The sequence below is a fragment of the Trematomus bernacchii genome, unplaced genomic scaffold, assembly GCF_902827165.1.
Source record: "Trematomus bernacchii unplaced genomic scaffold, fTreBer1.1, whole genome shotgun sequence".
In the NCBI taxonomy this organism is placed as follows: Eukaryota; Metazoa; Chordata; class Actinopteri; order Perciformes; family Nototheniidae; genus Trematomus; species Trematomus bernacchii.
Genome location: NW_022987709.1, coordinates 2018008 through 2040547, shown reverse-complemented (window position 1 = coordinate 2040547; position 22540 = coordinate 2018008). Strand labels below are relative to the sequence as shown.

The window sequence follows — 22540 nt, the reverse complement described above, 5'->3', positions numbered from 1 at the left end:
GATGATCTGGCCGAGGGGGAGCATGTAAATGGTGAACAGGAGGGGGCCAAGCACAGAGCCCTGGGGTACACCGTGGTATCTTATGACTAAGATAAACAGGATGCTAACTGTCTACTGTTACAAAGTGATATTTGTGTTGTAAACCTGTTCATTAGCCCTGCTCACAACTTCATGAAATCATTTATGAACTATAGATATATTTGCGTTATGTATTGTTTCCTCTATATTTGTGAAGCCTCTGGAGGTGTTTGGCGTCCTACAGCAGGAGGCAGGTGGAGGAGGGTCTGGTTCTGAGCATGCTCATGAGGTTCAGGTTCAGACCGGCTGGGTTGAATTCCTGAAGGTGGGATCCGGAGCTCTGCTGGCCGTCCTGGCTCTGCTTTGCCCTGGAGGAGACCCGGTACTGGGCCTTGACGTTCCTCAGAGGGTTGTAGTCCGGACTGATGAGCTCCGGACAGTGGAACACCTCCCTGATGACGGAGCCCTGCTGGGACAGCGCCACAAAGCCGTTCCTGAAGGTCACCATCCTGACAACGGGGGAGTAGACGTACTGGACATACAGCAGGTTTCCTGACAGGAAGAAACAAGAAAATACAAACCGGTGAGTGACAGCCTCTTTATTTCAAAGACCCTCAGCTGATCATCACATGGAATAGTCATTTTGATCATGTATGAAGATTTCTGTATTCGAGTGACCCTCGATGTCCTCTTCAGTGGACCTAGAGGCTGTGGTAAACTGAAGTTTTAGCAGCAGTTAACTTAAAGGTCCCATGTCATGGCCATTTCTACTGATCATAATTCCATTGTTGAGGTCTACTAGAATATATTTACATTGTTCAATGTTCCAAACTCACATTGGTTTCTCATACAGCATCTCTGTATGTGTATTCACTCTCTGTCCTACACGCCTTGTTGGAGCTCCTGCCCCCCCCTCCCTGTGAGCCCAGTGTGCTCTGATTGGTCAGCTCGCCCACTCTGTTCTGATGAGTCCACCACCGTTACAGCGGAACATCAGTGATTATGTGTTACAATGGCGTTTGTTAGCAACCGGGAAATGACACCAGTAATGACAAACAGATGAGAATGCTGCGTGGGGTCTGGGTGCCGTGTTGGAGGGACGTTGCGCAGCTCGCTGCTGCGAGGAGCGGACAGTGTGAGCTGGGTTAATTTCCTGCTTGCTGCGTGGGGTCTGCGAGACAGCGAGACATCACGAATGGACGCGGGAAGGGGGGGGGGGGTGCTGAGGGGGCTGCAGCACCCCCATATGCGAGGCTCCATTCCGTTAAGCATTTTACAAAACATGTAAGCAGAGCCGTTAGAGCTGCCACCGGTTAGTAGAACACACTCCAATCCTGTATTTCAGAAATAGTTTAGGAATGTGTTGGATCAGTGTGTACCTGAAGCGACGTCCCACACTTTCACTGTTCTGTCCTGAGATCCAGTGAAGACGAACTGGTCGCTGTCAGAGAAAGCAGCAGAGAGGACGCCCTCGAAGAAAAATCCCTGAACATCAAGAAAACATTTTTCAAAAACTCTAACTCCTTCTAAGAAGCATTCATAACATGCTTTAGTATAAATACATAATGAATGACAACAATATATAACATATATTGTGTCTTTATTTGAGAAGTTATATAAACGTGACAAATACTGTACATTATTAAACACTTAAAAATTTCCTTATATCTGCTTACAATACTATGTTAATAGCACTGTGTACAAATGATGAATGGGCTTATTTCATAAGTTAAATACACATTTGTACATATTTGGCTTATTATTGTCTGATAGAAGATATTGTTCCTAACAGAGTATTCTGACCTACGGTAATAGCACTGTGTTTTTAGGTGCAGTGTGTGAGACTTATGGCATCTAGTGATGAGTGTTAGAGCTATATATTGATTTATATTACGTAATAGTTAAACTGCTGCTGTTTTTGTTTATAGTAAATGTATTATTATTCAGGGTTATTATTTAAGTTAGTTAAAGTAGTGTTATGCTTTTATTTTGAAGGTGTATTTGGGCACCTGGTGTGATTGTATATTGGAGACAGGTGGTGGTGGGAGCAGAGCACCAGTAGGCATATGTTTGTTTACCACAGGGTGAAACAAGCATGCCATAGGAGAGGCAAAGGGCAAACACCTGTTCTTTGTATTTTGTTCATGTTGGTAAATGGAAATAAATGCACAAACGGATATTCTGGTCTGCACATGGATCATTCCCTGAGCGAGGTTCACTAACTGGTGACTCAGCAGCAGTTTCATTTCTTTATGATTTTGGCCGCTACAGTGAAGTTGCAGATTGCATGGTGATGTGATTTGATGTCAAACCACAGTAGTTCTGACCTTGTACTCCATGGTGTGGTCCAGCACCAGTGGGCTCAGGGCCCAAAGCCTCTGGACAGCGTCCTCGGAGCCCACCAAGGCGTGGGTCCCCCAGTGACCGGCCGTCACACATGTCACCCTGCTGCGGTGGGGCTCCAGGCCCGAGCTGCTGCCGCTGCTGAAGTCGTGGAGCTTCACCTCCCCGCAGCTGGTCCCGTACAGCAGCCTGCGGTCGGGCAGCAGGGCCATGGAGGACAGCGGGGCGTGGAGCAGAGACAGGGGGACCCTCTTCAGGGGCCCCTCCACCGTGGGGAAACTGTCTCTGTTGGTGATCTCGAACAAACACACAGAATCCTCGTAGGCCACCGCCATATGCTTCTCCTGGGAGCTGACGGCTATGCAGAGCACCCTGGAGAGGCTCTCTGGGGGGGGGATGCAGAGCGTCTCCTGGGGCAGGGACAGAGGGTAGATGAGCACCGTGCCGGTGGTCAGCCCGCAGAGCAGCAGCCGCTTGTGCTGAGCTACCTCCAGGCAGCAGACCTCAGCAGAGACCGCATAACACTCAGACAGAGAACCTGCAGGGAGATCCAGGGGGGGGGGGTCAGAGTCTCCACCTGTAGAGGATGCTTTACAAACACTGACACATACCTGCTTTTATTATTTCAACATGATCACCACAGTAATTAATGTATAAGATGACATTACTCGTGAATAGATCTAAAAGCAGAATGTTAAGTTGTAGGTAGATTACCTAGAGCTCATTTTTAACTATTTACTCCTTATTATTTTTTAACATTAAACGATTGATTGTTTGGTTTGCAAAAATACATAATATAATGAGAAATTATATCACAATCAAAACATAAAAGTAAGATATTAAAGATCAATATACAGATAGAAATAACTTAACAAATAAAAAAGTAGTGTGACAAACACTAGCTTACATGACTTGAACATGATAACCATACTAGACAAGGTGGTGGAGTTAAATAAACATGTACATACAGGGGCACAAACGTGTACATCTCTCTCTTTGCAGTGACCTGTGTTGTTGTTCCAGCTGAGGACCGTCGTTTGGCTCTGCTGCCGGACGTAAAAAACCCGGTCTGCGTCTTCAGTGACGGCCACGTGGGCGCAGCCTGCAGGGATGGTGGCGGTGGGTTTGTGGCGGGGGTCGTATTTCAGACTCCACAGACGGACGCTGGCAGCTGCCTTTGAGGCTGAAAGCACAAAGCCGTGATACAGAAGAACAGAAGTGACGGGGGAGTCTGAGCCACTCAGAGTGTCCAACAACGCACCGGTGGTCACCGACCAGATCTGTAAAAGAAGAAGTTCATACAGAAAAAAAGAGCATGTGAAAACTGCCTCAGTAGAGCTGTAGATTCTCCACAAATAGGTCTTTAAGATGTACTTTAAAGCAGCTGGGTTTTTTTAAGTGTGGAACATCTTGACGTATTTACTGTGAATTATACTGTGGAATAAAATAGCTGAAATCATTTGTACTGTGTAGCAGATTGATGGCTTTTACTGTAATACATATGTAATACAAGTGCTTTGAGCAGTCTGGGGGTTTTCCTGTGAAGCAGGGGAAAGACTGTTACTGTGAAGCCGCTGCACAGGCTTTTACAATAAAGCAACTGGAAGGATTCTATTATAAAGAAACTCTGATGGTATTTATTCCAACTGTGTAGCAGCTACAGGAATTGTGAAATAGCAGAAAGGCTGGATTTGCTTTTACTTTGAGGCAGCTTCATGGATTTGACAGTGAAGCATGTAGACGGCTTTTACTTTGAAACAGCTTAACATTTTACTGAGGTGAATGAAGAGAGCGTTATATTGGGAGTTTGAGGACCTCCCACTATGAAATAACTGGATAAGCTTTACCTGTGACACAGCTGGGAAGATTAGACTATAAAGCAGCTTAAAAGCTTTGACTTTGAAGCCGCTGCACAGGCTAACTAGCAAAGCAACTGGGAGGATTTTAGTATGAGGCAAATTTGGGGCCTTTATTCCAACTGTGAAGCGTGGCTTTGACAGGATGCCTCACGGAGAAGCCGCTGCCAGCACATCATGATTACCATCTACATCTACTGTATGTTAGTGTGTTACTCTGATGAGTTGGTCAGCAGCTCCTGAGGCGAGCACTCTGCAGTCTGAGGAGACGCAGGCAGACAAAACGCTGTCGTCGTGTTGGAGCTCCAGGAATCTGTCCACAGAGTCTCTGTCGATGTTGAAGAGGCTCAGAGTCCGATCACTGCCTGTACAGGACACAAACACAGTATCGCTTCTTTCACTCTGAGAATGTGCACATGGACGTGAGAAACAGGAAACAGAATGAGATCCTGGCTTCCTCTTGTTTTATCCCTTCAGTATGCTGCACATGGAGGAACATGAAGGAAGGCTCGACAATGAATTATGTTTTGGGGAATTTTATTAAAAGTATTTAATAAGTTCCCCTATTCCAACTCATTTATAAAGAGAAAACAGACTTAACAAGCCAGTCTGTTTTCAGTATGTATTTGTTAGTTATGTCAATAACAGTCCTACCTGCTACCAGTATTTTTTCATCTTCAGTGACTGAAAGCAGAGAAGGAACCAGAGGAAACTTTACTGCCATGTGTCTCCCCTTCAAGGAAATCTGCAGACATTAAGGTAAATACCATCATTATGAGTTATGAACATGTGTAGCACATGTTAAGGATAAATACTGGCTGATTATAATGTGACTGGGCTGGCATCCCCCCCACTGGTTCATACTGGCTGTTGCCAATGAACTATGGAGCAGGAAGTATTCCGAATATTTACTTAAAGTGGACCTATCATGCTATATTTGAATAATATAGTGTAGGACCATACCTATATAAGGCATATTTATACTTTTTTTTTTTCAAAATACCAAACAGATCATGCATTTTAGCCATGCCTCATTTTGCTCAATTTGACATTTTTTAGCTCTGTTTTTGCAAGGGCTGATTCTGTGAGAACAGCACCATCTACAGGCCTGGCATATGTACTACAACGTCTCCAGCGCTTTCGAACGGCAATGGCCGTGGCTGTCTCCTCCTGATTGGTGGAGTTGGCCCAATAGCCGTAGCGCCACCGTCCTGACGTCAGGACAGTGTTCAAATCTGGATCAGTTTTTATCAGATCCGTTGCAGCCCCTTTTTTATAGATTTGGGTATGGAGGAAAATAGAGAGGGTTGTGTTTTCTGACACTTGGTGAGTTCCCTGGAACACCGGGGAAACATATTCATGTATAAAAGACGTACAAAAGTGCATTTTGCATGATAGGTCCCCTTTAAGTAAAAGTACTAATAACTCGCTTTAAAAATAACTGTAACTGTAAAAATGTTACTTCATTACATTAAGTATGTATGTAAGTACAGCCGCATGTCAGCCACAGCTTGTCACAAAATGTTTTACTGATAGTGTATTTAACAAACTTAAACTAGCTTTATTAAATGTCAGGTCTTTGGCAGGAAAAACATTTTTAATCAATGATTTTATCACTGAGCACAATCTCGATTTTATGTTTTTAACGGAAACTTGGATTGAACAAAATAACAGTGCAGCTGTTCTTATCGAATCAACCCCTCCCAACTTTAGTTTTATGAGTCAGGAAAGAATGCATAAGAAAGGGGGTGGAGTTGCTATTTTGTTCAATGATTCCATTCAATGCAGGAAGACATCTTATGGGGACTTTGCTTCTTTTGAATATGTGGCCCTTCAGCTGAAATGCTCCTCTCGAGCTCTGTTCCTAAATATCTATAGACCACCCAAATACTGTGCAAGCTTTTTTGATGATTTTACTGAACTGCTGTCTATAGTGTGTATTGACTTTGACCGTTTAGTCATTGTTGGTGATTTTAACATCCATGTTGACAACCCCCAGGACAGAGGGGTTAAAGAACTGTTTTGTGTTCTTGATAACTATGGACTGACTCAGCATGTGGCGGAGCCCACGCACAATAAGGGGCACACTCTGGACTTAATTATCTCAAAGGGTCTGAATATCTCAAAGGTTGTGGTGACTGATGTTGCACTCTCTGATCATTCCTGTGTTTTCTTTGAGAGCTCTATTTCTGTTCACAAAAATGTTCAGAAAGAGGTAACCACAAAGCGATATTTAACTGAAAATACTAGGGAAATGTTTACTCATAATTTCTCATCCACACTTGCCCCTGCTAACATCTCAGTAAATGAGCTAGTAGATCATTTTAATTCAAAAATTAAAAATGTTATAGATACCATTGCTCCAACTAAGGTAAAGGAAGTGATTAGCAAGAAAATATCTCCATGGAGAAAGGCCATGACCGTGAGAACAGAAAAAAGAGAGTGTCGAAAAGCTGAACGTAGGTGGCGAAAAACAAATCTCCAGGTTCACTTTGAAATCTATAAAGAGAGACTTGGCCTTTATAATTTGGAATTGAAAAACGCACGACAGTCTTTCTTCTCTGACATCATTACCAAAAACAAAAACAACGCACGTGCCTTGTTTGCTACCGTCGACAGACTAACTAACCCCCCAGTGTCAGTAGCCTCTGAATTTCTATCCACCAGGGCGTGCAATGATTTTGCCTCCTTCTTCACTGACAAAATTCAGAAAATTAGACAAGCAGTCAGTGCCTCTACATCAGGTACAGCAAATGTTTTGTCCCTATGTCCACCTAATATCAATTCAAACACCATGACACAATTCCATCAGATTAATGGTAAAAACTTAGAGGACATTATTCAACTTCTGAAATCCTCCTCCTGCTGCCTTGATATTATTCCAACAGGATTTTTCAAAGATGTTTTTCCTTGCATGGCCTCAGATCTACTTCATATAGTAAACACATCTCTTCACTCAGGTATTTTTCCAGAGGCCCTGAAAACTGCAGTCATTAAACCGCTCTTAAAAAAGAATAATCTAGATGCCTCAGTAATGAACAATTACAGGCCAATATCAAACCTGCCATTTCTAGGTAAAATCATTGAAAAAGTAGTATTTCAACAGTTGAGTAACTTCTTGCATTTAAATAACTGTTTGGATGTGTTCCAGTCAGGATTTCGTCCAAACCACAGCACTGAGACTGCTCTTGTAAAGGTCTTCAATGACATCCACTTAAACACAGACAGTGGCAGAACTTCAGTGTTAGTATTATTAGATCTCAGTGCTGCATTTGACACTGTTGACCACAACATATTACTAGACCGACTAGAAAACTGGGTGGGACTTTCGGCAACAGTTCTAAATTGGTTTGAGTCCTACTTAAAGGACAGAAAAAACTTTATTTCTATAGGTAAATACACATCTGAGTTGACAAATATGACATGTGGGGTACCTCAAGGCTCCATCTTGGGGCCTCTTCTCTTTAACATCTACATGCTACCACTGGCTCAGATAATGAAAAACAACAAAATAAGTTACCATAGCTATGCGGATGACACACAAATTTACGCAACAATTTCACCAGGAGATTATGCTCCAATTCAAACACTGAGTAAGTGCATTGAACAAATCAATGACTGGATGTGTCAGAACTTTCTCCAATTAAACAAAGATAAAACTGAGGTAATGGTTTTTGGAGCCAAGGCAGAACGTATAAAAGTTAGTGCTGAGCTTCAGTCTGCAATGTTCAAAACAACAGATAAAGCCAGAAATCTAGGTGTAGTCATGGACTCTGACCTGAGTTTCAACAGTCACATTAAAACAGTTACTAAATCAGCCTACTATCACCTAAAGAACATATCTAGGATTAAAGGACTAATGTCACAGCAGGATTTGGAAAAACTTGTCCATGCTTTTATCTTCAGTAGACTCGACTACTGCAATGGTGTCTTTACAGGCCTCACTAAAAAATCTATTAGAAAGCTGCAGCTAATTCAGAACGCCGCTGCTCGAGTCCTCACTAACACTAAGAAAGTGGATCACATCACTCCTGTTCTGAAGTCTTTACACTGGCTTCCTGTGTGTCAAAGAATAGATTTCAAAATATTGTTGCTGGTTTATAAAGCTTTGAATGGTTTAGGCCCAAAATACATGTCTGACCTACTGCTAAATTATGAACCATCCAGAACCCTCAGGTCTTCAGGGACTGGTCAACTTTCTGTCCCCAGAGTCAGAACTAAACATGGTAAAGCAGCATTTAGTTATTATGCTCCGAATATCTGGAACAAACTCCCAGAAACCTGCAGGTCCGCTGCAACTCTTACTACTTTTAAATCCAGGCTGAAGACTTTTCTTTTTGCCGCTGCTTTTAATTGAACTATTCATATCTTAAACTGCACTGTAACTTTTAACTTTTATCCGTGTATTTTTTCTTTTAATGTTTATTTTATTATCTTTCCTTTTTAATGACTGATTTTAAATGCCATTTTTAAAATGTCTTCCATTTTTGTAAAGCACTTTGAATTACCTTGTGTTGAAAGGTGCTATATAAATAAACTTGCCTTGCCTTGCCTTGCCTTAAGTATAATAAGAAATGTATTTAAAGCATCAAACTAGAAAAATGTAGAGACTATATCATCAGATCATTATTCAAAATCTGGATGTTACTGTAATAGTTAGATGAGGTGGAGCTAATTTTAATGAACTAATGATCATTTTTATTTTGTATTTAAATGTTGATTAATATCCTTTTTTTGGTTTGAAACAATAAACAAATAAGTGAGAAATGCCGTCACAATTAAAACACAATAGTACAATATTAAATATACAGATAAAAATAACATATATTCATATTTAACAAATAAATAATCAAATCAAAAATATATTAATGGGTTTAAATGTAACGGACAAACTGTTTCAAACATACAATATTTAGAGGAAATTAAGAAACAACTTCTTTGGAGCCAAATGATTGAACTTAGGAGGATAGTGGAATTTAAGATATTTTGTATGTACTATTGATATTTATGGATGTTTAGGGGATTTTCTATCGGCCAAACTATTAGAGTATGATTGTTATTTTTACATAAAAAGAAAGTGTCACAATTGCAGGGTTATTATTTCTTCTTGCTCTAAAATTCTCCAGACATCCAGCTCCCATGTAATACATTTTGCACAACAAAAAGAGAATGACAGATGGAGAAAACACACACCTGATAGAGGAAGCCTTCTTTAGAAACGAAGAACACTTTCCCACGTTTTGGTAAGTTAACAGATTTAGACAGGGTCACACTTCTCTGACAGTTTTCCAGCCGAGTCTCAACAGTTTGAGTCCCATTGATAGGTTGAGATATTCTGACGAGACCAGAATTACACATAGAAACCACTGATTCTCCCAGAACTCCCAGCACCACCGACCCGTCACCATTACTGCTGCTGAGGACCTCACCCCCGTCCAGCTGCCACACCTTCACCTGAAACAGCAAGAACTCTGATCCAAACACAATCCTAGATTTAACTACAAGTACTAGTAGTGGTAGTAATTGTATTTATTTAAAAGCAAAATGACTAGTAGTAGTTATAATGTTACAGCAACATCTGATATCAAGGATCTGGCATAAATGTTCAATAGAGTTTTGCATTGATGACATCATTTTGTATGCCAACACAAATGTTAGCGTCAGAAGGGTTCCTTAGGAAAAAAAACTGGGAATTTTTAATTGGATTTTGGAGAATTGCAGAAAATAAGATAGGTGTCATCACACGTTTGTGATTCTTCCAAATTTGTTCAGCAGAATAATTTCCACTTATTAACACGACTTTATGATTTTTGAAGTGTGAATGAAATCGCCAGAAGTAAAAAGCCAACATTAGGATATAAACAGCAACATCACGGTCACAGGGCTTTGGATCACCACCCACTAAGCTAAAAGCAGACACCGGTCATAGAGTTATATTGCAAAACTCCTAAGATTGTGTTAACCACAGATTTTATTTTAGGCATCTAACCAAAAACTTGTTCAGAAACCTTGATGTTTATGTTTAACCAGAAGTGGTACAATTCTGACTCACTTACGGGCTTTAGGACTCATTCCTGAACAACTCTATTGGCTTTATTATGGTACCTGTGTCCTGGTGTAAATGAAGATCAGCTGTTCAGACAGGTGTATGTGTACTGAGGAAGCGGCGGGGTCGACAGGAATGGCCTCCTGGATGCAGAGCAGCTGTTGGCCGTTCACCAGGCTCCACCTCCTCAGAGAGCCATCTGCTGCCACTGAGAGGCAGTGGGCGGCGCTGTCAACCACCTTGACGCACAGAACAGCACCTACAAACAGATTAGGTTATTCGTATTTATATTAATAATAACTTTATATCCCTCTTACTATTCTTTAATGAACATAGACCTGTGTGTCCTAGCAGTGAGTGTACGAGCTGGTGGTCAGAGAGGCTCCAGACAGCCACCACGCCACCATCTGAACCTGCAACCAGAAGCTCCGCCTCCACATTGAGGTCCACACAGAGCACACCTGAAACGAAAAAAAAGAAGACGACAGGTAAAACCTCTGATACGGGTCTTCACAATACTTTCAGTCAGCTGCAAGCGATGTTAGCTAACATAGCTTTGACTTGCTCACTTACGGTTAGTATCATTTCGGAGACCGAATGCAAAACTAACAGCAATGAATACATTTGAAAACTACTAAACTAACTAACAACTGACAGCTTGAGGTTCGTTGTCACAGGATTTATACTTAAACAATTAACAGATGCTAACTACAACTTTTAACTCCTACAGTTAAAACCCTGTTAATTATTGAAGTTCGAACAAAAAATATAAAAAATGTTTAAACATAAATGTTTTAGATCTACTTTATCTAATTTAATGCTACTTTAAAAGTAGCAGCATCATTCCCTGACCTCCCTGCAGTCCGGTCAGCGTGTATTGTAGCGCCCCTCCTGGCTGCTCCAGGAAACTGCACTTGGGAATGAGGATGGGCTCGGGGCGCGTCAGTAACCACTCTTCACATTGGCCACACAGCCGGCCAATCACTGAGGGAAAAGGCTTAGCCAAGGAGCAGAGTCTGGCCAACAGCTCAGTGTAAAACAGAGACATGTCTGAAACAAGTGTGAAAAACAAGTTACTGCATTTGTTTGCATTTTTGAACATTTAACATTAACTTTTTACATTTATTTTGGTTAAGGACATTATCTTACACTGCCCCGCCCAAAACAAAAATCACTAACTGGATTTAACTAAGGCCCCATTTACACGGGAACGCTAACGCAAACGAAACGCAAACGAACCGAATTCGATATCAAAAAAGTCTTCCGTTCACACGGATACGGCTCAATAAACGTGTCCCTTCACACGAGACCGCTCGACCCGCTGGAGACGCTGTAGGACATATGCCGGGCCTGTAAGTGGCGCTGTACTTCCGCCACAAAATACACCAAAAGCAGCGAAGAAGACCCCCGAGCATGGTTGCCATGGTTGCCCTTCTGTTTATTCTCCGAGGTGGATTTAGCAACATGTAGTTCATGTAGTTCACCATGTCCACTTATTGCTGATGGTTGTGGTAGAGGAGCTGTAGATTTTGTACTAACATCTGTAGCATGGTCAGTAGCAGTAGCAGCAGTAGCTACTGACCATGCTACAGCAGTGAGCAGCAGAGGTGGGGCTATGGCTTCATCGTTATCAGGAAATTATCGTATAGGACGTACACACGGAGCCGTTTGGCCCCCCAGAGCGTTCCGTCCGCAGATCTACCCACCCGTTATCGTTTTAGGGGTTCGTTTCCGCGGTTCCTTTACGGCCTCGTGTGAAGGAACGGGCTATACGAAAGAGAAAAGTAGCGGATACAACCCGTTTCGTTCCCGTGTAAACAGCACCTAAGCCAATCTGTAAGAGCCTCCCATTGCATAAGAACTGCAGTGAATAATAGGAGGCGCTTATGGATAGACAGAGGTGAAGAGATGAATTTTGAGGCGGGACTGAAAGAGTGTGAGGGACTCGGAACGACGAAGAATTTGGGGGAGGGAATTCCAGCGTAGGAGCTGCCACTAAAAAGGCTCTGTCCCCAATGCTGCGGAGTTTGGATTATTTGGGAATGGATAGGAGACCGATGCGGTGGATCAGAGGGACGGTGGGGGTTGATAGGGGGTGAGAAGGTTGGTGATATGGGGGGGGGGGCTTTGTAGGTGAGGACCAGAATTTTGTAATTCATGCGGTGGGAGACAGGAAGCCAATGAAGTTCTTTGAGGACTGGGGTGATGTGGTGCCATGATTTGGTATGCGCGAGGAGTCGTGCGGCTGCATTTTGAACCAGTTGGAGTCTATTGAGGGATGTAGAGCTGATGCCGTAGAGAAGTGAGTTGCATTAGTCACGGCGGGAGGAAACGAAGGCATGGATTACTCGTTCGGCTGCCGGGCGGGTGGGAGAGGGTCGGATTTTTGCAATATTGCCGAGCTGGTCAAATTAGGTTTCGACTGTTTGGCGAATTTGAGGCTTGAGGGAGAGGGTGGGGTCAAAGATAACGCCAAGGTTGCGTGCCTGAGTGGAGGGGGAAACAGGGGTGCTATCGATAGTGAGTGTCATGTTGGTGACCTTGCTGAAGGTGGATTTGGAGCCGATGAGGAGGAGTTCTGTTTGTTGCTGTTCAGTTTGAGGAGGTTGTGTTGCATCCAAGTTTTAATTGCTGTCAGACAGGAGTCGATGTGGGTGAGGGGTGGGTTATGGAGAGATTTGGTGCTGAGGTAGATCTGGGTGTCATCAGCGTAGCAGTGGAAGTCCAGCTTGAAGTGGCGGAGTATTTGACCGAGAAGGAGGAGGAAGATGATGAAGAGGAGGGGGCCGAGTACTGATCCTTGAGGAACGCCTTGGGTGACTGAAGCTGTGGCAGAGGAGTGGTTGTTGAGGGAGATGAAGTGGGATCTGTCGGAGAGGTAGGACTGGAGCCACCTGAGTGCAGTACCTTCAATACCGATGTCCCTGAGTCGGGTGAGCAGGATGTTGTGGCTCACGGTATCATAAAGCTGATTGGTTTGGAGATGGCAATGGAAGTGTTTTTGAGAGGAATGGGAGGTTGGAAAAGGGGGGGTAATTAGTGAGGGAGGAGGGATCCAGTCCTGTTTTTTTGGAGGATTGGAGTTACAGCAGCAGAGGGGACAGTTCCATGGGACAGCGAGGAGTTGAAAAGGTTAGCGAGATAGGGGCAGAGGACGGGGAGGCAGGACTTCAGAAGAGGAGTGGGTAGAGGGTCAAGTAAGCGTAAGGGCGGAGTGGAGGTGGAATGAAGTGTGCTGTTGTAGCGGACCGGCGGTGAGTGTATGTGGAGTGGTAGAGGTTGCGCTCTGATGACGTGTCAATTGTGCGACATTGCGGGTAGTCGACCGGGTCTTTCCATCAATGGAGTTTTGCTTCCCTGATGGCACGGACATATTCCAAGAGGACAATGCCAGGGGGGCTCACATTGTGAATGAGTGCTTCAGGGAGCAGGAGACAACCTTTCTACACATGGAAGTCCAGACCTCAGCCCCAGAGAGTCTTTGGGATGTGCTGGAGAAGACTTTGCGCAGCGGGGCGACTCTCCAATCATAAATACAAGATCTTAGCGGAAAATGAATGCAACTCTGGACAGAAATGCATTTTGTGTCATTGCAGAAGCTTATCGAAGTGATGCCATGGCGACTGCGTGCCAAAGCTAAAGGCGGTACAACTAAATATTAGTGTGCAACTTTTCTTTTGGACGGGCAATGTTTTTCTGAAGTAAAATTCTAAAGAAGACAAACTATGATTAGAAACATTTGAAACCAAAAAAAGATGAATAACTTAATATTGACACATGTCATAGCTGACCCATGTGACCGTCCAGGAAGTCCAGACTGGCTTTGATCAGGAGCAGAGTGTCTCGGAGCAGGCTGGTCTCAGTGCAGTCCATGTACTTGGAGCACTGGTCCAGATCCTGGATCACACTGGACACCCCACAAACCCTGCTCTTACAGTACAGCCACTCAGCACTGCCTGAAAAATGTAACACATTTATTTATTTATATTTATTTATTTACTGAACTGGTTTGTACATATTAGGAAGAAACAATACTGCTACTACTACTACTACTACTACTTGAAATGTGCATTTGTAAGTACTGAGAGTGACTAAAAATGTTTAAATAAATGTTTTTCTTTCAGTACTATTACACCAAACCTTTTTTATAATGACTCATTTTATTGAACCTGATGCTGTTTCTTTAATCTTCTTTATTTTGGTATTTAAAAAAAATGAATAATGATTATAGTTGAATAAAACCTGCTCATATAGTTAAGCAATGGCAAATTAAAAATGAGTTTATAGCAATGAAAGAAAGGTGTTTATACCGTATATTATTATATATAATATTATATACAGTATAGTGCTTTTATATTAATAGTGTATTACTTTTATCAATCATATCATTATGTTTTAGTGTTTATCATTTGTTTTATCATTTCAAACTGGGTTTGTGTTGTCTACTCAGTAGCTGTATGGAACAATACAACTAACACAATATTTGTATTTATACTGAGTCTCTTCCCACATCTTACCAATGACTTCCTGTTGCAGCTCCTCCCACAGACCAGCATGCAGCAGGTGATAGGGCAGCTCCTGGAGCTTTCTGATGTTGGCCAATCCTGGAGCAAACCACAGCGGCTGGGGCGGGACCTGACACCATAAAGCCAATCAAAATACACAATCAACAGTCGAAAAAACGTCTGCATAGGACGGTACAGAAAGGTCAAAGAAGGTCAGTGAAGTCAAAGACTGCTGCCGAAAGTTTGTACCTTTCTATCAGAGAGGAGCAGCGACAGACCCTGGAGAGCCACAGGCTTCAGTTTCCCCGACCACCGACCGAGGAAGTACTCTGCCAGGATCCTGAGCCTCCGCCCACGGCGCTCTGATGTCAAATAACGAGTTGAAACTGCCTCACACAGACGCCTTCACACACACACACACACACACACACACACACACACACACACACACACACACACACACACACACACACACACACACACACACACACACACACACACACACACACACACACACACACACACACACACACACACACACACACACACACACACACACACATTAAAACATTTCCCTTGAGCCATGTGAACCTTTATCAGATTTATTTTTCTTCACCAGTGTTTGAAGGCGATGGCAGCGACCCCCCTCGTCCAGCGCTCTTCCAGCTGATCCTCGAGGTCGTGTCTGAGTCGAGCCCAGAGGAGAGGGGGCAGCCGGATTAACGTGGTGGATGGAGGTAGGGAGTACTTGTACACCTCACTGATGATGTCATCATCGAGAGACATGACGTCACGTAGTTCAGCTTCCAGCACACCTTCCCTGAGGAGTTAGTTTTCATTGTTTTTAGTCTAGCAAGGTTCCATATATATGCACTGGTCCAGATCCTGGATCACACTGGACACCCCACAAACCCTGCTCTTACAGTACAGCCACTCAGCACTGCCTGAAAAATGGGGGGCCTCAGTACAGCGCTTCGTGATTGTCAACGGGGGGGGGGGGGGGGGGTAGCGTCACTGGAGTACAGCGCTTCGCGATACTCTGTCGTCCGGTGAACTAACCGCCTTCTGGAAAAGCATCACATTTACGTCGGTACGCAAATGCGCTTTTACCAGTTATGTGCACCCCTGTTTATACCGTATATTATTATATATAATATTATATACAGTATAGTGCTTTTATATTATTAGTGTATTACTTTTATCAATCATATCATTATGTTTTAGTGTTTATCATTTGTTTTATCATTTCAAACTGGGTTTGTGTTGTTTATTGGATGTGATGATGGCACCTTTTAAACCCAAACCGTGCACGGCTCTATTCTACTTATTAATTTATACATTTAAAAAAAATTATGATTCCATTTATTTTATTGTATTTCCTTGAGGCTGGGGAAGATATCCAGCATGTAGTTCAACATTCAAATGTTCTAATACAAGTAAGTATAAGTATAACATGGAAAAGGAAATTATACGTTTCATAGGAGGATGTGGATTTCTTTTCTGAGTCCAACAGTATCAGTTTTATTAAGAACTTATGGTAACAAATATTTGTATCGATCATGAAATATAGCAGGAAAAAAAATGAAAGACGGATGAGTTGACCGCAGTCCAGAATCGCTGTATAGTTTAAAGGTCCCATGTCATGGCCATTTCAAAAAAATGGAAAAAGAAAAATCTCCAACGAGGCTACAGAGCTACATAACATAAATGACTTAATATCATTACTGTTAGTGTTGATGTTTTTTACTACTAAGGTACACATGATAAGGTTTAACATATCTCACTTCTACATAAATGCGACTTCAACTGGATGAATGCATTCCTTCTCATTTAAATTGAACATACCTTTTAACTAATTGCTATAGATAATTATTACAAAAATAACAAATTTCATTTACATTAATTCACACTGTATTATGGTTAATATATAAATGTGCCTCCAAACCTTTTCCTCAGGGATGTTATTCTGATTACGGATACTGAATAGTATGAAAATGTAAACATTTCGGTGTCTTTATTGTGTGCCCTGTGTTTGCAGAACACTAGAAGTTCTCCACCAATGTAAACAAATAATTAGGTCCATTCAGCCATAAAATAGCTTCATTTTAATCCATATTTTCATAAAGAAGTACCCTTACCATTCCATCATAAGTGCCACACACTTCGAACAACCACCCATACTCGCTTATGTCTAAAGTGTTATTGTTATCTGCAAACAAACACATCGCTGTTATTTAAAAGCGCAAAGGTAATTAGCATTAGCAGACAATATTAACAACAACAAAGAGTAACATGACACTCTCCTTACCTTGCCAGAGCAATGTACCCTAAAGCCCCGCCCACTAGCTCCTTCCCATGTTTCTCCTCCAGCTTCAGGAAGAGCTGTAACATCACTTCCTGTGTGTTGGTGCTCGGATGTGTTGCTGTGAGCGGGGTGAAGGACAGCCAGCGTTTAGCTGCAGACAGAATCAGTTTGAGGTGCAGAGGACAGCCGGTGGTCTCAAAGCTGCGCAGCACAGCCTCACGCTGCTCGGGAGTCAACGTTCGCTGAGATTCGTGCAGGTATGACTCCATAATTTGTCTACCTTCATCACGAGACAAACCTTCCACTTCAAAGTAACTCCTCTGACTATTCAACTTTAGTCGCATGTTAGCAAACGCCTCACTGTTGGTATCCATGGAAACCACCAGGTGGACATTGGGTGGGAGGTTTGCGGGCATCCAGCGGAGTTTGTGAGCATGGTGTACGTCTGAGAGATGATCCACAGCATCAAGGATAATGAGCAAAGTGTTCCCCTGCTGGGACGCCTCAGTGAGGACGTTCCTGAAGAACTGGAGCAGCTCCTGGTGGTTGTTGGCTGTCAGAGGTGAGGGCGGAGCCAAACCCCAGGCCAAACAGATCTGGACGCAGATGCTACGTAGGACGTTGTCAATGTTGGGTCTTTGAGGATGATGTGCTGAGAGCAGCCTGATCACCACCGCTGACTCGGCATCAAGAACGCTGCGTGTCTCCTGCGCTACTTTGCACAGCAAAGCTGTCTTCCCCATCCCAGCAGCCCCATGTACCACCAGGGGGCCATGGGGCACATTGGTGGACTCCCACATGGCACAACAGAGTTTACCCAGAAGGCTTTCCCTGCCGTAGAGACTCCTGCATAGCTCATTACTCATGGAGACATGCCATCCAACCTGTTCAACCCAAAAGTCTGAGATGATCTCCTTTTCTTCATCAATGCTTCCCCAAATATTCCTCCTCCTCCCCTCTACCTTTAAATCAACCACCTCTCCTATCCTGGCCTTCATCTGCAACACAAACTGCTCGCAGATGATGTCCAGGTACCGAGCATGCTCTTTACGTTTGGGGTCAATGCTTCCTTTGCTGAGCTCTACGCAGTTCAAGTTAAGAATCTTCTGCCGCGTGGCGTAGAGGTGGGATTTGAGGCCGGTAAGGAGTCCCTGAGCTTCTGCATCCAGCAGGCCGTCTGCAGACAGGTCCATGTATTTAGCGAGACGTTTAGGACCGTCCTTCATCCTCTGGCAGGGAATCTCTCGCACAAAGAGTAGAGCTGATGGTTCGCTGCTATCCTTCCACAAACCCTGCTCAAATTCTTGCTCTGTGACTGTGGAAAAGAAGAGAGAGACGCTCAGCTCTAAACAATTATATTCAGTCAATAAGTGAGAAAATGTGTGAGGCGTCTGACCTGATGTGAAGAAGTGTTGTTTCTGCTTGGCTGTGATGTCGCCTGCTGCCTCTGCGGCGGCGGCAGCAGAGCGGAGAAGCTGCAACAGTTTAGTCTCTGTGAAGCGCCAGGAGAGGAGGCTGTCGTCCCGCTGCGATTCACTCCCAGGCTGGAGGTCACCAAAGTGGGGGAAGTGATCAGTGATTGGCTGAAGAACGTAGGTGGGTGGGACCGCATTGTTGTCTTTTAAGTACCACTGATTTAGCTGCTTGACACCTTCAGGATTTTTGGAGAGTTTGGACAAAAGAACTTCAAAATGCTTCTCCGGGACAAGACGAGGAAGAGCTCGGTAGCCATACCGGTTCCCCAGCAGTGCCTTTTGAGCCCAAACATAAAAATAGAGCAGAAGAATGAGCTGAAAGATCGTCCGGGATTAAAAGATTTATCACTTTTACCTGTACTCCTTCAGCTAATAAAAACATGCAATAAACCATTCAAAAAGACTCTTATTTAGTGGCTTCATGTTGATTTTGTTTAATTATTATTCCCAAGTGAGTTATTTTGATGGAGATTGTTCTCATCACTATACATTTCTTCCAGCTGTAAAATAAGACATCCATTTTTGGTTGTCCCATTAGTGACAGTCATTTTTAGAAGTAATAAAAATAATTTTATATTGAAGTAATTCATTTTTTATAAGAGCGAGCAGGCAGGCAGGAAGGAAAGCGTGGGGAAATTACAGTTGGAGTGACAAGCAGGCAGGCAGGATTAATACCTGCCTGTCAGCCTTCCATCTGTGCACAAACTTATCTCGTGCCCTCATTGGTCATGTGCGCGTTCGTGTGTGTTGGAGGAGGGGCTCTGTAGGGAAGTGGCAGATTTTTTCCGGCTGTGTATTTTCAAATTCTAGCGATCTCGAGCCGGTTTCTCCAAAATTACCTACCCCACCTTTAAGAGACAAAAATCCACAAAACGATGTGTATCATCTACAAAGCTGCGCAAAAAGGGCAAAAAACAAGAGACAACATACTCAAAACAACTTTGCTCCTGTGGAGGAGAGATGTATCCAACCAATACTTAAAACATCAATAAAGCACTAAATATAAAACTATCTTCATGTTTATCTGTATTTAAATTGTAGAGTTAGAGAAGAGTAGATATTGAGAAGTCAAAATATGCCACATTTTAAGTTCCAGATATTAATTTCACTAGTAACAGATTGAGTCTGTAGCAATTGTCCAACACAAAACTAGCAATCCCAAAAAATCTCAGCTTCAGCTCATCAGTTGCTGTGAGGATGTGACGAAGACATTGTCGCCATTTGTATAACGCACATGGTAAAAGGCACAGTCAGGACATCGCATTCAAAAACAGTGGAGAGTGCACGCACTGCAATTACTTGACAGTTGAATTATTGCTGGACATTTGGAAAATTATCACTCAAATCATTATTTTGTTCAAGACAGTTTTCTTTTATTCATTATTTTTATTTTCCAATGTGCCAAAGTAACCTGCTGTCCCTCTCGATCACAGTTCATGAGTTAGACAGAAAAAGTGCTGCCTTACATAGAGGCTCAATTATTTAAAACAGGTGTTGCCAACTGGACCATACCATGTTCTGCATGGGCATGGGTGACCATCATTTCTTAGAATTGTTTAGGGCTTTAATTGTTTAAAATATGATGACTTCTTTAATGTATTGTGTTTATTTATTTTAAGATACTTTTGAATACATTTGTAGTTATTTAGAGTTCCATAAATTATTTGGATAAATAGTTGGTTGGCCTATGGGGAGGGGCTTATCATAAGCCTCTGGCCAGTGGCCACTGATGTTTGGGGGAGTCTGACGTTGGCTGTAGAGCAGAGAGGTATCTGTGAAAAATGTTATGAACGCTATATGTTTATGTTTACCTTTCTATTTTTGGACTGGACGTCCGTGTCATTTCGCTTTTTCACCCTTTTTTTGTAAATAAAAGCACTTAAAAATATATGTTTCTGCGACTCAGGCCATCTTATAAATGTTCTTAGTTATTTCACCCACACTTTTTGTAACGGAGGACATCGGACAAAAAATAAAACCTATTTCGGAAAAACATTTCCTAATACATAAAATCATTTCTTTCTTTTTTTAAAACTTTTTTTTGTTTGTTTCGCCAATTGCTGTTTATCTTTGTTTTACAGTACTGTAGGCCTATAGCACAGTAGACATAACATTTTGGATTTTCAGACTCTTGACTGCAACAACATTTGAAGAAGTCACATTGGGCCTTCTTTTTGCCACAATGTTTTCACATTTTACCAAACAATTGGAACAGCTAGCATATTTATCATTATCATTTAATCAAATAGTATTAGCAGCATCATATCGCTCCAATGGAAAACAACTAAATAGAAATGTAATTGGAAATGAATATTAAAAAAAAAGAATTGCAATCTACAAACAATATAAAAAACATTTTGTTCTATTTTGTATTTTTCCAGGAATGGAAAACTGCATGAGAAAATGTAGATTTCATGAGTGTGTGAGTTTAAGGAGGTAAGAGGATACAGCCTACATGCTGATGCAGACCGAAACGAATCAGTCAAAATATGTCCTAAAGAATTTGTGACTACTTTAAACTCAAGTTAAAATAAGCCATCTTTGATATTATCAAAACAAGACGGTAAAAATCTGAATGATAATTTGAGTAGGATGAGTACTCACGATGAAAGCTGGACCTGCTGAGACCCTCTTGGAGGTCTGGATCTCCTGCAGGGAGATCTCGCAGGCCTCGTGGTCTCCGGACGGAACGCTTCGAATTCCCCAACGCAGATCCACTACCTGAACAGGAAGTGACCTCGATGAAAAAGGAGCAGGTATTTACTGAAACTACATACATTATATATATCATATTATCAGTTACTGGATTTCTGGAAACGGACCTCAAACACCAGTCCAAGACTGCGACAGAAAGCAAGGACTTCTGGGTAAGCTTTCTCCAGCAGGGCTTTCCTCTCGATGCTCATATCTGACCGGAGAAATGTATTGTTAAGTCCGGTGATTTTGAAAGTGATTTTGAAAGAATATCCGATCCGATATGATTCATTGAAAAATAATTAATCATGGCATGATTAGGAACAAACAAAGATTCTGTAGCCCGTGACATCTCTGAGGCAACATGAATAATACATCCAGAATTGTATTTTGACATTTTTTGCCTTTAACAAAAGATTTCTATATTGCACTAGTAAAAGTTGATTGTAATGTAGGGAGCATAAACATGAGTTAATTAACTCTGACCTGTGAATGTGGAGCTGATGAACACTCGGACCATGTTGGAGCTGCTTCTGTTCCTCTGAGCTCCGTCTGAGCGTCCTCTCAGGACGTCCTGCAGGCTGACGAGTCCTGCTGCTGCTGGACTTTCTGCCATAGTCTGTCTTCTTCTCCACACTGCTCCGGGTGCCTTACCTTCCTTATAGCTGTTTTTTAGTCTGTTTGTTTCCCTCAGAGTTCCTCCATGACAACCACTTCTCCCTCCTGACTGCTGCTTGTACCTACAGTCTACAGTTCCTATTGGCTGTGCTATACAGTGGAGGAAAAGATCCCTTGCCGATTTTGTAAGTTTACCCCCTTACAAAGAAATGAACATTCTATAATTTTAATGGTAAGTTTATTTGACTAATAAGAGACAGAATATCAAAAAGAAAATCCAGAGATTTACATGATATAAAAGATTTAAAAAATAAGTGTGAAATAAGTATTTGATCCCTTTGCAACCAACAAGAATTCTGGCTCCCACAGACCGGTTACATAAGTCCTGTTCCTTTAACCTGTACCTGTATAAAAGACACCTGTCCACAGAATTAATCAATCAGATTCCAACCTCTCCACCATGGGCAAGACTAAAGAGCTGTCTAAGGACCTCAGGGACCAGACTGTAGACCTCCACAAGGCTGGGACTGGCTACAAGACCATCAGAAAGCAGCTTGGTGAGGAGGACACAACTGTTGGTGCCATTATTCAGAAATAGAAGAAACACAAAATGAGCATCAGTCGCCCTCGGTCTGGGGCTCCACACAAGATCTGGCCCCGTGGGGTATTGATGATCAGGA

At 42.5% G+C, this 22540-nt stretch overlaps 1 protein-coding gene across 1 annotated transcript; it reads right to left on the bottom strand.

Annotated features, from left to right (window-relative positions):
* Positions 1-256: 256 nt before the first annotated feature.
* On the bottom strand, positions 257-21858 carry nwd1 (NACHT and WD repeat domain containing 1). The gene is made up of 19 exons (XM_034140926.1): positions 21729-21858; positions 21371-21456; positions 21153-21269; positions 18470-18824; positions 17077-18388; positions 15385-15588; positions 15018-15171; positions 14781-14898; positions 14055-14219; positions 11116-11313; positions 10602-10724; positions 10323-10522; positions 9411-9671; positions 4872-4962; positions 4434-4582; positions 3368-3641; positions 2346-2899; positions 1398-1503; positions 257-570 (listed from the first exon to the last, which is right to left on the bottom strand). The coding sequence occupies exons 1-19, from the start codon at positions 21856-21858 to the stop codon at positions 257-259; spliced, it is 4911 nt and encodes a 1636-aa protein (XP_033996817.1).
* Positions 21859-22540: the final 682 nt, after the last annotated feature.